The sequence below is a fragment of the Chanos chanos genome, chromosome 4 (genome assembly GCF_902362185.1).
Source record: "Chanos chanos chromosome 4, fChaCha1.1, whole genome shotgun sequence".
In the NCBI taxonomy this organism is placed as follows: domain Eukaryota; kingdom Metazoa; phylum Chordata; class Actinopteri; order Gonorynchiformes; family Chanidae; genus Chanos; species Chanos chanos.
In genome coordinates, this window is record NC_044498.1 from 16,416,530 (window position 1) to 16,430,876 (window position 14,347).

At 41.8% G+C, this 14,347-nt stretch overlaps 1 protein-coding gene across 2 annotated transcripts; it reads right to left on the bottom strand.

Annotated features, from left to right (window-relative positions):
• Positions 1–22: 22 nt before the first annotated feature.
• On the bottom strand, positions 23–11,147 carry exoc1 (exocyst complex component 1). Of its 2 annotated transcripts, XM_030772500.1 has the most exons (19): positions 11,074–11,147; positions 10,359–10,490; positions 9,963–10,093; positions 9,642–9,801; positions 8,740–8,927; positions 8,396–8,623; positions 8,011–8,143; positions 7,638–7,747; positions 5,884–6,033; positions 5,292–5,400; positions 4,306–4,350; positions 3,166–3,329; positions 2,953–3,054; positions 2,618–2,694; positions 2,259–2,487; positions 1,837–2,020; positions 1,245–1,444; positions 795–989; positions 23–552 (listed from the first exon to the last, which is right to left on the bottom strand). In XM_030772500.1, the coding sequence occupies exons 2-19, from the start codon at positions 10,480–10,482 to the stop codon at positions 400–402; spliced, it is 2,682 nt and encodes an 893-aa protein (XP_030628360.1). In that variant the 5' UTR covers positions 10,483–10,490; positions 11,074–11,147; the 3' UTR covers positions 23–399. The 2 variants fall into 2 exon arrangements, with proteins under 2 accessions (XP_030628360.1, XP_030628361.1); XM_030772501.1 differs by lacking the exon at positions 4,306–4,350.
• Between the last annotated feature and the right edge of the window lie 3,200 nt (positions 11,148–14,347).

Sequence of the window (14,347 nt, forward strand, 5' to 3'; positions counted from 1 at the left end):
TATCAATCTGAGGAGACAAAAAAGTAGGAAAAAAAACAAACAATGAATAACAAACATACACAGAGATTTAACCACCCACGTGAAATTCCAAGACAATCAGTAACAATGTGACATTGTGCAAACGGGGTTAGGCACAGACATTCTCAATCTCTGACTTGCTCTTTCCCTTTGTGGTTCATTCATTTAATTGCGCGTAACATTGAGTCATACTGCCCAAGAGTGGAGTTTAGTTTGGTTGTCTGTAGCTATATGGGTTTAATAATGTCATGATAATGAATGTAGTAAAGAGCTTTTTATTAAAGCTTTTCAGCTCTCACTGTCTCTAACTGGTCTGTGCAACTGTGACTGTGTAGTGACTGTCACTGTAGAGTTTATCTGTGAACACACATGTGTTTGGTTTTAGTGGGACTGGGCTATGCTGGAGAAATACTCCAGTATGTCCTGGATAGTGAAGTCCATGGTGATCCCAGAGCCTGGGTAGCAGCGACCAATCAGACCCTCAAAGTGTTTGTACTGTCGGATGAACTCATCCTGCATGGAGTGCCAAACCACCTATTGGAGGGAATTAAGATATTAAAATACTGAGGCCAATCTAATTTGTCAGTCTTATGTCAATCAACGCTCAGACCGGACACCATAAATATGAAATCCTACCCACATCTAAGATGGTGTTCTGCAATTTTAATCAACACATGGGAAACAATTACGGATCCATGAAACGGACCATGAAGTATTAACAATAGTTTTAAGACCATTAAATATTTTAAAGGCTGCCGTTTCTTCCTCTCTCTCACCTGTAGCAGACTTTCCTCTTCACACAAATGCTTGTCCACTTTCTTGTACAAGTTGTCCAAGCCTTTCTTCACCTCCTTGCCTGGATACTCTTTGATGACTTTGCGTAGCTCTTGTTTGTTGAACGCCAGCTGGTAACTCACCTCCTCTTCTCGTACACCCTGGGCCACGCGAGCTTCCACCCCCTCAAAGAAGTGCTGCATCACACAAAGACAAACAAGAACTTACACATGCGACCACACTTAACTCTGAGGTTGACCTTGCATTGTAACTCCATTATCGATCTTCTCTCCACAACCTCATCAAAAATGACAGCCTTCCTCATTCATCACTTTCTGTTTTTTACAGTCTGTCCCAAAGTCAATCCACTTAGGACTGTGTATCAACTAGACTGAGCAGAAGAGTTAAAAGGGAGCTGGACTATGCTTAAAGTCCCCTGTTTTGTCTCTTACGTTGAGTTTCTCCAGTGGCTGGCCCAGGGAGTTGATGACATAGGCCTGTAAATGATCAGTGTATTTGTGTTTGGCCTCACGGCGCTCGGCCTCCAGGCACGAGATCTTGAGACGTGACAGAGTGGAGAAGATGTGGTGAAAGTTCTCCATCATCACAACGTCCCGCGGTGTCTTCTGACTCTCACTGGCCACTTTCTCCACTGTTCCCCACACATGGAGAAACATAAACACAGCGAAAAGTCAGAGACCACACATACTTCCACACGTAAAGGATCTGATGGGAAGGTGTGATGTTTTTTTGTGGATATGTGACAGATGCTGAATTCCAATCAGCAAAATTCTTAATTAATGCATGACTGATATGCAATGTGGAATTTTTACAGAACAGTGAAAATAGAGAGAGATGAAATATTTAACAGACTAACTGTTCTGAAACAGACATCTATGTATCCTGTTATTCTCAACCTGAACACCACTGAGACCTATATATCAAAAATCAACACATTCAGTATGTGTGGTGTACATAAAAGCAGGCTAGCGGCAACAGATCGTTATTGATACTGTAAAGGACTACAAATCCCAGAAGTCTCACCGTTCATGAAGACTGCTCTGATGAGCTTAACGTAGGCCTTGTCCAGGTCTCCTCGCCGTTCCGCATTCCGGAATATGGTCTCTGCCAGCTCCGCGAACTCCTCAAAGCCAGTGACAAAGGGCAGGATACCCACCTTACTCTTCTTCGAAATCTTCACCTCCTCCATCTGCTTGATCTGACCAGACTTCAGAAGACATGAAGGCACAGACCATAAGCTAAGGCACATGTACAGTCTCCATCATGAATGAATCTCTTTGCAACTCACATAAAAATATGGTGTTCTGCTTTATCCATATAGAAAGACTTTATCAACCAGGCTTTCTTTCTTTTTTGTACAACTTGTACGACTTAACTGCCTAACTATCGGCATTAGAAATCATTATTTCATGGGAACCTCAGGGACATGGATATGTAATGCTTACAATGCACTTATCAAAGTTTCTCTTGACTGTAACCAGCACGTTTCCTAGAGTGGTGCTAAGGTAGGAGGCCGGGTCCACATTCTCGGCTGTCCACACATGGTGACTCATCTTCACCAGCATGTACAGAGAGTGAAAACTGTCAATCTTGTCTCCCAGAGCGATGAGGCTGTTCAGCTCTGTCTCAATACTCTGGAAGATTTTATTCATCATCAGTCGAACCATGTCCTTCCTGAAGGAGAGAGAAATAAAAAAGTAAAGAAGGGGGTATGGAGAGAAATAAGGAAGTGTAAAGCAATCAGTCAGAGAGGAACAGAAATACAGGCAAAATTTCTATTAGGAAAAGATGAGTTGTCACTCACTCTGATGATATGGAGTGTCTGTGCTCATTGGTCGAGGGTCTGGTTTTAACAGGTCCATCTGAATCTTCCCCCTCTCCCTGAAGAGAGAAATGTTTTACCACTTACCAGGCAAGCTGACACATCTCAATTAACGTCAACTTACAAAAGAACAACGTCTCTAAAAATATAAAGAGAAGCGGGGCATTGTTGCATTATTTCATTGCACGTTTTTCCACAATAATCTGATCCAACTGAAGTCAATTCAGTTTAAATATAACTCATTATAACAGAGCTGCTTCTCATACAACTGTACGCACACATACAACTTCAGACTATGCGAATGTACACACACAAACCTGTGCTGGGGTGGGATTTTGTTGAAGTTTGAAAAACTTGATGATGAAGTCTTGTTCTGCCAAACACGAAGGCTCCAACTCGCTGAGGACCTGCTCAAAGATCTACAAACACAAAAAAACAGGTCAAACACACACCAGGTACCTCCAGCACATCGGAGACACACAAAAGGACTAGAAACCTGCTCGAAAATACAAACACCTGTGCCTAGTCACCTTGTCAAACTTGGTCCGGTCTGCCACGTCCAGGTCGGAGGCAGACATGTTGCCCATGTCCAGCAAGGAGGAGGACTGGGAGCGTCTGCTGCTGGACCCGCCCACGGCCAGCTTATTCAGGCTGGAGGTGGAGCCAGTCAGCTTTCCTGAGCTGCCGTGCAGACCTGAGGCATTATGGAGAACACTCAGATAATCGCTCCAGTCACATATGAACGACCCACTGCACATTAACGCAAAAGGCAAGATAAACTGCAAACTGTGAAATGATCCATCCATCCCCTATCAAAATCTATTATCGTACGCAATCGACTCAGACTGGCGTCGAGAGATTTATTTTCCAGTGTCGCACTAGGTCACTGCGGTTTATTTTTGTCCCTATGTAACCAAAGTAAACACATAATATTAAATAAGCGAATTAGCTAACTGACAAGACCTCACAACAAGCAAACTTTATCAATAACATTTCACTGGATTAAAAAAAAACAACAACAAACAAACAAAAAAACAAAAACAAAAGTATGACAGTCTTAAGCGGAGCCTGATCAAATGTCCGTACGGACATCCGTCAGGCGGCTCCTATGTAGCAGGACGTTTGTGAGGGAAGATTGACACGGGTCAGACTGATCATGAGGAGCTGGTCACATGATCTCTGAGAGAATGAAACATGAGCGACACATGTGATAGGCACGCCTGGTGTGAGCATAGTCATGTCGGAAGAAGATTGTTGTTGCTGAAATTAAGGGCAGGCCTTTTCATGGATTTTTTTTTTCTTTAGTGTTTGGTTAAAACCAGCTTCTGGGTACAACCTTTATATGGAAGTCCTCACACTACCTGAGTAAAGCAGACTTTTGGTTACATCCACGCTATGCAGTGTGCTGTATAATCCCGATAGGTCCCACTACATTTTCCTATAGATACACATGTCTGTGTGTGCTTTGAAATTCTGCGCTCACAGTCGTTAATTTACAGAGAATAGGAGAGTAGATAGAAAAAGTAACTTTTAAAAAGAGATTCGAAAGAGAATTGTTTCGGGGGTCTGGGCAGGGTCAAACGAGACCCTTGCAGTGAGTGGTGAGAGGTTTAGTTTGGAGTGAGGGACTGAGGGATAAACAGTGAGTTGCGTGTGGTAGGAGTACTTACTTTCCGTCTCTTGTTTGAGAGCACTCTCTTTCCGTGGAAGCGTTGCTGGCAGCCGGTTAGAAAGGCAGGCATCAGAGACAGAGACTGGTTAGGCTCACAACATGCAGCATGAGAGAGGTGTGTGTGTGTGTGTGTGTTTGTGTGGAGGTGGCATGTTAGCAGTTATGGGTCAAAGATCACTGACATGCACTGCAGTCACAGAGTTTGGGCTCAGTTTTTAAATGAAAACAAAATGCCTGTGATTTTGTTTTCAAGCTTTGAGTGAAATACTAAACACAGGAAGCAGACCTCCCTCCTGCCATTCCATAGCTCACCAGCAGAGGGAGACAGAGAGACAGAAATTTGTTTGACATAAAAAATCACTAACAGGAATAATACTCTGGCACTAAGACCCTTAGAGATAAAACTAAAGAGTGAGTAATATTCCAGCCTTGAGAGTTACTCTGAATAGTGAAGTATTAGCATAACATGGCTTGTGGTGTATTTCCATATTCCTATTTTTTCTATATATCTAAAATATATTCATTAAATGTGTAGATAAAAGCAATAATTCCAGGTATTTTGAGTTTAAAATACAGTGAGAGTGTTAAAAAATGAGCCTGACACAGATGTGGGTGAGTGTTGCACAAATGAAGCATACAGAGCGGTGCAGCACATGTCAGGGCCTCACCACTGGGTGGCAGCAGGTGATGTTACAGACAACAATACAGACAATAAACATGAGACAGACATCAGGCCATCACTGGACACAAGCAATGTTCTCACAGTTCACTTTAGAGCACACAAAGACTAGCATTAATGTTACACCAAAAAAAACCAAACTCATACATAACACATACGCTATCATAAATCTGACACAAGCATAGACAACGCACTGAGAATATCTATTTAAAAGCCAGACGCAAACCGAAAAGACAATATTCACTTCCACTTTCATTCACGTAACGACAAAACCAATACCAGTGCACAGCCTTTAGAGGTCTTACCGAACTTTCCTTTCCCCTCCTTGGTAGTGCCTGCCATTTTGATTTTTGCCATCTCAAAGAAATCTTTAATTTCTCTTTCATATAATCTTGCCATGTAATCCACATAGGTCTGATAAAGAAAAGAGTAAAACAGAGTCATTAAAAATCATCGGAGAATGTGGTAATACCTCGCCTTAATGAGGAGAATAATGGTAAGGGTGATGATGGACTTGGGGTGGTGTATGGTGGTAACTGAGAGGACAGTTTGATGATTACTGTGATGACTCTAATGACAGTGTTGGTTAATGTGGTTGTTAATAAGGAGAATGGCGATAAGGACGGCCCTTATGCAGTATAATGATGGTGAGTCTAATGATCACGGGGGTATCTGGGCTGCATTTAAGGTCACTCTGCAGACAGTTTTCACGACTGTTAAAAATTGTAACGTAATTGTATTTATATCATGTAGAACATGGAGGTGTTCATATTGTAGAGATGCTTGTGATTACAGTGGTGATGGATGTTTTAATGAGGATAACAGTGTAAGTGATGATACTAACGATGATGTTGTTGACAGCTTAAAAAAAACCAAAACAAACAAAAGAACACTCACCCTTGAGAGACCCTCGTACTTTTCTCTCTGCGTGTTTTTGAGCCACTCCATGAGCTTGGCGTAGCGGAGCAGGTCTCTGTGCAGTGGGCTGTGTTTGGGCAGGGTCAGCTCTGCTGTGTGCTGAGCCAGAGTGGAGCTCTGATCATGACCCTGAGAGAGCACAGAGAATCAGAGCATCAGTCAAACACGCACACACACACACGCACACACACACACACACACACACACGGACGCACACACACACACACACGGACGCACACACCTGGCATGCATGTATACGGAGGCCTAAAAAAAAACAGCATATCACCAAAAAGTAGGACTAGCATTTCATAAAGTTACTTTCTTTGTTTGCAAATTCTCCACTCATGACACATCCAGTCCTCTGACCCTCATCAACATCATCAGTAACTTCATAAAGGAAGGATATGCTGTTACTCTCACATTCATACGAGCTGGAGTTCAAGCATGAATCAGAGTTGAACTGAGGGATGCCGGTAATGAAAGTTATCATTTCAACCCCCAAAAAATCTCACAAACACAGGCAGTCAGACACGATCCTTTTCCCAGGAGCTGCTCATAAATAGTGCGGTTATTATTTACAAGCAGTCAACCCTCTGTTTTCTCAGACTTGAAGTCTCTGCCATCTAGACTGACATGCTGAAATCTTCTGACTCATTCAGGTCGAAAAGGTCAGCAAGGTCGCGCCTCCTGATTATTACGTTTATTTTTTCTCCTCTGTCTCCTACTCAGAGCACGTACGGAGCAGTTAAGAAAGAGTCTCAAAAGCACAGAGCATGCCAAAAAAAAACACAGGCCAAGCAGCAGTCAGGCAGTTTTCTTCATCACTGCATCCAGGAACATGTAAAAATCCAGTACAGCACAGCCAAGGCACAGAAAATGCTGTTGTTTTCAAACACGGAGCAAAAGAGTGCAGCAAAGCACCCCTGTACCTCCCCCCACCCCAACCCTCATCCAAAAGTCAGGGGGGGGGGGGGGGGCACATGTTGATTATCTGAAGGATAAGCAATGGTGGATGTGAGTTAAAGGGCCATTGGTGAATTCTCAGATGAACGAAGATTACATGTCATTATCAATGTTAGCCATGCCTTTCAGGGGTTCCTACACCAAAAAAGGGCATTTGATGAACACAGATGTGGCTGTGAGAAGGATGAAGTGAAGTCATTGGTTTGGTTAGAGTGGGCTGATCAAAATAGGGGTGCTGATAGGGAGTACTCACAGGGAGTGACAGACAGGACGACCTATAGAATTGAGGGATGGTCATTTTGAAGTGACTGAAGTGGTTGAACTGACAGTGAAACAGAGAACAGAGCGGAGTGTGGTGACACAGAGAGCTGACAAGCAGCCAGTCAAAACAGGTGCGGAAAGGGAAAGAAAGATCAGGAAAACAGCCGAATAAGAAAGAAGATAAGAGAAACCAGTAGTACTAACCTCAAACAAAATCAAGATCTAAAGGACACAACTATGCCATGGTGAAATAATCACTACCTTTGCTCAAGGGAGATTCAGAACACTAGCAGAAATAAGCTGTCAGCATGATAAAACCACAATACGTTAGCTGTGTGTTACCCACTCACTGCTGGTTTTCAGTTTCTCACCTGCTTTGTGGTAATCTGCCAATAGTTGTTAAATATAAAGCACTTAAGGTGAATGTGGGAATGACCTAAACTAACCAAAATTATGAGCGCAAACCTTCATCATACCTGATCAATATGCATGTGAATGTAACCTGTTACCTGGTGGACAAATACGTTGTTGAGATGGTTAGTCAGACGTCGTGCAAACATGTCTCTCAGCTCAGCAAACAAATTCTGCTGTTGTCTCACTGCCAACAGTTTGTCATGTCCTACGGCAAAGAGCAGAGTGAAGAAAAAGTTGCTTCATGAGAGTCAAATACTAGGTTTATTAGAATTAATGATCATTTTCTTTGTCTCTAGGGTAGTCCTTTAAACCCATGATTTATGCAACCCTTGTCCACCGGCTTTGGGATACTGTGTACATTCACCCACGCACAGGTCTAAGTTTCTAACACTTCTTTCTTTTTCTCTTTTTTGCTTTTACATACATGCACGCACAAACACTTTTAATACATGGAACACTCCCACCCACCTGGTCTGAGAGCTACATTCATGCACTGTAGCAGAGCTTCAGCTGCATTAATACAAGCCTCAATGCCTTTAGGGGAGGTAAGGTCTCCCTCCTGCAGGGCTCTGATGTGTCCTTTAGACAGGTCCATGTAATTCTACGGTCAGAGAGTACAGACATATCATTTTAAGCATCTTGGAAGCACTGAGCATAATTTGACTGGTGCAGCGGCCGGGCTCAGCGGACCAGCCGGTTCCTCAACACGGACCGGCGCCAGTCCGCAGCCCATAGTTTGAGAAATGCTGTGCTAGTGTATTGCTAGTTATTTTATTCACTTTTTCTAAACCACCACAAAACCAGACTAAAATGTAACAACATCATCGTTTCAAATGTTTCTTGTCCCACTCACCACCAGAAACTGGATCTCGTCCAGTAATTTGCCGTTGTTGGTGTTGCTGATCTGAATGAGACGGTTGCTCTGGGAGATCTGGTCCATCTGTTCCTTAACGCTCTGAAGCATCTCCTCATAGCTACACAGCTTTCCCTCTATGGTATCCACCTCAGCCAGTGCCTCATCCAGCAACTGCATCAGGATATTCACCTGCTTTTCTGACGCCATGATCGACTGGATGTTTGCCTGAGACAGGGAGATGAAACGATTTCAGAATTATGTCTATAACGGTATTGATAAAATATTTCTAAGTGGCTGACGTTATAATGATGGGTTTCCTTTGGCCCTTTGCGTTTACTCACCCCATCGAGGACCTGCAGCTCACGGGAAAGTTTTTCAGCGAAGGCTTCAGCGTTGGAGATGGCGTATTCACACACTTCCATCATGCTTTCGATATCCTGCTCCTCGCGAGCGTTCAGCTCCTGGTAGTCGTCCAGAGCATCCTCGTCGCCCCCGGCAACACTCTGACTCTCACCGCTGGGCACTGACTCTGAGGATGAAAGACATGAGATGAGATGCATGTAATACCTGAAAACAATGCATGCACCTCACAGACATCACATATGCACAGTTCACACGTATGGACCTTGAGACACATGTACTTTGGTCCAGAACCTAAAAATACACACACACACACACACACACACTCTCTTTCCCTGCGCACTTGAACGAGATGTGACATGGTTTTAAAAGATTCCACTGCCAAATGTTTTAATCATATGAACATAATCCCACACACTGTAATTCAGGAATTAGAAAACAGAAAAGGGGGAAATGGAGGAAGTGAACTGAAAGAGAGGAAAGGAATCAGAATTACAGTACCAACCTTCAGCTTTAGGGAGCTCTGGCCAATGAGAGATTTAGAGAGAAAGGTACAGAACAGAGATTAAGTGTTAGAAAGCCACACAGATATTAAAACCATAAGCCACCAGGGGAAAACTTGCAGAGGTACCGCTAGCAGTTATTAAGAGTCTACAGTCCATTTGCATTTTGAAGGTATACGCTCTATAAGTGCAAAGCTATATTTCTACATGTCTAAGTGTTCAAGATCATTTCTAATACACGAGTATTACCCCATACCCCCTCCCACCCTGCCTCACCCCCAAATTCCAGTGCAGTAGAAGAGAGCCAAGACCAGGAGCAGCACATGCTCTTTAAAGCCATGCCTGTGGATGCAGTAGTGGGCATGATAAATATTTTGTACCTTCCAGCAGTTGGGAGCTGACATTGACAAACTCCACCTTCTTCCTTAGGTAGCGCTGATTGAGCTTCCAGATACAGGAAATGAAGGCATTCTTCTCAGCTGTGCTGCTTGCAACCCAGCGATATACCTTCTCAAAATGTAAGTCAAACTCTGGATTCTCCTACAAGAATGAAGGGCAAATTAGATGGAGTAAGTTTGGTACTTGAGGATAAAAAAATGAAAAAGAATGAAAAAATTAAAAAAAAAAAAAGTACGTTCAAATTCACTATACAGACTGAAAACTGGGGTCATTTTGTGACCTTTTATAGTATGACCTCTAACCTTATTTGCATCTTTAGCATCCACCTCAGTAAGGTCTCTGAGTTCCCAGGCCATCTGGCGCTTGTAAAAATCCCCTTTGTCTGACTTCTTCACTTTCACCACTTTTACCTGAACAGGTCGCTCAGTGGTCACTGGAGATGAGAAAACAGAAGACATTCACATGAGTGCACACTTATAGGGTTACTGTCTGCTAGAATACAGGGACGATTTGTCATCTACAGTGGTAGGTTTGAACGTAAAATGTTCTCAACAGTTGTAACACACACACAAAATTTCAGTATGAACATGCCACATCTTTCCACAGAAACTATAGACAACACGCGGAGGCAGAAAGAAAATAACATCTATATTTATCCATACAAGAAACACTTTAGTACCACAAATGCAACCCCTCACCTGTGGCACAGAGGAAGCAGTTCTTCTTCTTCTTCCCTGCCTTACAGACGTTGACAATACTGAGCAGACGCTCATCATTTGGAGTGAAAATGTCTCGCTGCAGAGCATGCTTGATGGCAGTCATTTTGCCAACTTCAAATATTAAAAGAAAAATAAAAAAAACAGAGAACATCAGAGTTAAACAAAAACACAATGACACTTCAACACAAAGCGTATCTCATCTGAATTGTACAAGGCACTGCAAAGCCGCAAAGATCATCGGAAGTCTCGTATGATGTGAGGGCGGCTGACAAAGGTTTACATTTGTCTGCGCTTATATGGTTATTAATAATTAATAAGATCATTCAGTTCATGTTTCTGTATATGTCTTGCAACATTATGCCTCTGACTAAACGGATAGTATCTGCCAGACCTTCAATTGTAAGTGCTTTATCGTGTTAAATAGATCACCTAACTAGCCACCAGACTACAACAGACAACAACAATGCACCATTTGCAGTAGTTTGATGCTGTTACTGAGCGACCAGCTGACTGTGACCAAGTCCTTCAATATCCATTTTACAAAAGACATTCCAGAGCAAGCAAAAGAACTTTGCTATCCAGCGCTATACTTAAAGTTGTAAACCTAGCAAGCTAGCTTAGCTAGCAGACGTTACTCCTCGGCAAAGGCCACTGAATAGTTTACTGAGCACTGGGATCACTTCCACAAACGTACCTTAAATGTGATCCAATATATGCGTAACTGCTCTGTTTTAGACGTTTCCCTCTTAATCGCCGTGCCGATCCATGCAAACAGTCTGTCAAATACAAATTCACAATTCAGAATTTCCAGCAGTGACCCGGCCCATTGGCAGCACCCTGTTTCCGGAAGAGACGGTGTTATCACATGACGTTCCTGTGGCCATGACGCTACAGCAATAGTGTGGGCAGAGCCGATCTGCTTTGACCAAGAGCTGATTGATCATTTTTGTCGATTATACCTGCGGTTCATTCTTTGAAAGTGTCAGATTAAAAGCATGGTAACCTGAATAAAAATTCTGATAATGTAGCCAGTGTCATGAGTGTGAATTGAAGTTTTAAGTGAAGACAGACCTCAATAATAAAGGAAGGGTGAGTGTAAAACAATAAAATATTTCAGTGAAATCAGCATGACAATCCTGCGTCTCTTATGAAAGCTTAGAGCCTAGAAGAGGATGTGTTAGTAATTCAGTTACTCTGTTTTTAACTCTATTTTTTCCCTCGCTAGTTTACTCATTAGCAGGCTTATTATAAATAGTTTCAGTTTATAAGTAACATCATTAAGCATGCTATTACTTGGACATCACCTTTCAGCAGTACGAGTATTCATGATGGTGACAAAGAACAAAAGTGACTGTCCATTAGGTTCTTGTCTCCAACACGAGTAACAAGTGTGAGGGTGACCTTTCCAGCACCACTGGGAAGCCTTTTCTCACCTCCAGGCAACCACTCAAATGTTCACAGAATTCACTTTAATCAAAACATGTGTGGCTGCCTTGCATAGTCCAACAACTGCAGTGGTTGAGATAGACTTTAACAATGGCTAAAAATTTAGATGGGAATTCAGAAAAATGGCGAGTAATGGATGTCGTAAGATGACAAATTCCTAAAGGAGCACGATAGACTTAATGATGGATGTGTGAAACATACTTATGAATTTCTAAGCAAAGCTTGTTGACAAATGAGCCTATTTTGTGACAAATTAGCTTCTTTTGACAACTGTCTTCTTGTACGTATTTCATCAGCCTATTTTTCATTATTTCAAAGAACCAATACTTATGAGCATTTCTATTTTTTTTTTTTTTTTAACATTTTGAAAGTCAGCTGGCATATCAGTGTGCAAGCAGCAGACCATTTCACCCATTCCCAGACTAATACTCACACTCCTCTGCATCCTTCTTCATCGCTTAAATTCACCATCATCTCCCTGGGCCTCTCAGGCAAACACCTGCAGTCAGGGACTCATTGTCATTGAGAGGGAGAAGTTCATGAGGGAGAAACTCCATCTCCACGGAGACAGCCAAGAGTCGAAGGACGGGTATCAGGATTTAAGTGCCATCAAAAAAGCATGACCAGAGAACCAGCGATGGGAGAGACAGAGTCTGAAAAGCCATCCATATCAGTGCCAGTATTACTGCCATTTGAACAAACTGAGTTATGGTGGTAGGAAAACGTGTAATGTCAGTACTGAGGTCAGCTGTTGAGCAAGCCACAAATAGCTTGACATGTTGAGGCTGATAGCTCCCTTAATGTACTCTGATTTTATCTGCCCAGATGAAAGTAAGCCTGTAAATAAATTATCTTTGTGTTTGTTTGTGCTCATTTGTGTAATATGTCATTTGATATTACACACATGAAGTTTGTTTTCTTTTAAAATAAAATTTCAGTACCCGGACACTCTACTTAGTGTACATTTGGAAAACGTGTCGCTCGATGGAATTTTCAGAGATATTTCAAAAGTTACAGAATTTTAAAATGTACTAGTATATATATATATATATATATATATATATATATATATATATATATATATATACTAGTGAATATAGTGAATATATAAGTCAGTTTTGACTGTTTTGAGGGATAAACAAGGACGAACGATTCATCCGAGTTTGAAGAGGATGTTAATTGTGCGGCATGCTCCTCAGCTGAACCGATACACAGTAGACCCTATAAACAAACCAAAGCTCGTGGGGAAAAACACGAAAATTGAAAGTAGAAAATTATCTTTCAGACCAATTAACGTTCAGCTGTTTGACTAAACGTTTGACTGAAGCAATGGACAAAAATGAGGATCGGAAAAAATGTAATGTTCGGAAATTTGGTTTAGCACTGCAAGTCCTGTAAACTGTGGCAGAACAAAGTAGTCGACAATATACTATGGGCCTAACAACGTCTGGGTGGAAAATATAAGATTGTATATTCGGCAAAACTCAAAATAAACGCCTACACAGTGCATGTTGGTAACAGCTGTATAAAATGTTGCTTTGACATGTTGCTTTAAAAGGCCTCGTGAAGTGGAACAACAGTGCCGTCGGAATGTCAGATAAACAAGATTAAAATAGCTGCGAGTAAGCTTGTAGCAACATATCATTTTTTAGTTTAGCCCCACACCGGTGTTTACCCTGGTCATCTGTTTACGTGGACATCCGAGTGAAAGCGCCTTCTTATTCCTGTACACAGGGAAGCTTTACTCCAGATTTAAATACAGCAACATTTAATTCCAGCTGCTGGTTTTCACTCCGGTAGACCTGTCCCACAGGAGACTCAAACAGGACTCGATCATTACACCGTTTTGCATCTGAACAAACTTTCTGACCTCTACATTATCATCCGTACTTTTGAATTCGCGACATTGTGGTTTTCTTCAATTCCTTCTTTCCCCCCTAAAATATTAACTAAACATCCTTCAATATATAACGGTAATACATTAATGTAGAATTCCACGTCGATATGTTAACATTGCCGATTTGTCTCTTCTTGAAGAGTGGATTTTACAGGTTGATGTTCTGAGCTGCTGTCTGCAGACATGCGCTGACCAGCAAGCCTCAAAAACCATTGCGTGATTATGGAGTATATCAGTAAGCATGATAATCGCTTATGTATCGTACCAGATTAATCATAGATGGTTTGGCAAAGTGCAAAGTAACGAATAGTTATACGATAAAGCTTACAATGCCTTTGATGCTATGATAGATTTGGAAATTTTACACTTCGCTTGCACGTTAATAAGATATCTCTCAACGTATATACCCTCTTGGCAAGACATGTGTACACTGACTCCCTTCAGACACTGAGTGGCGCTATTTGTCAATACGTAAATACAATAGTAATCTTCCCCACTAACGCTAAATTTGGAGTTTACATTAACTTTAATCAAATACTGAATTGTACTGTTATTATTTCCCTCAGAAGATGTAGTAAAATATAAGCTTAAGAGAATGTCGCTGTGCAGCCAACATTTTGATCTT

Coding starts and splice junctions, on each gene's coding strand:
- exoc1 (XM_030772500.1), bottom strand. CDS start 10,482: ATGACTGCCATCAAGCATGCTCTGCAGCGAGACATTTTCACTCCAAAT. Junction 6,034..7,637: donor ACAACGTATTTGTCCACCAG/GTAACAGGTTAC, acceptor GTGCTCTCTCAG/GGTCATGATCAGAGCTCCAC. Junction 2,695..2,952: donor AAAATCCCACCCCAGCACAG/GTTTGTGTGTGT, acceptor TTCTCTCTTCAG/GGAGAGGGGGAAGATTCAGA.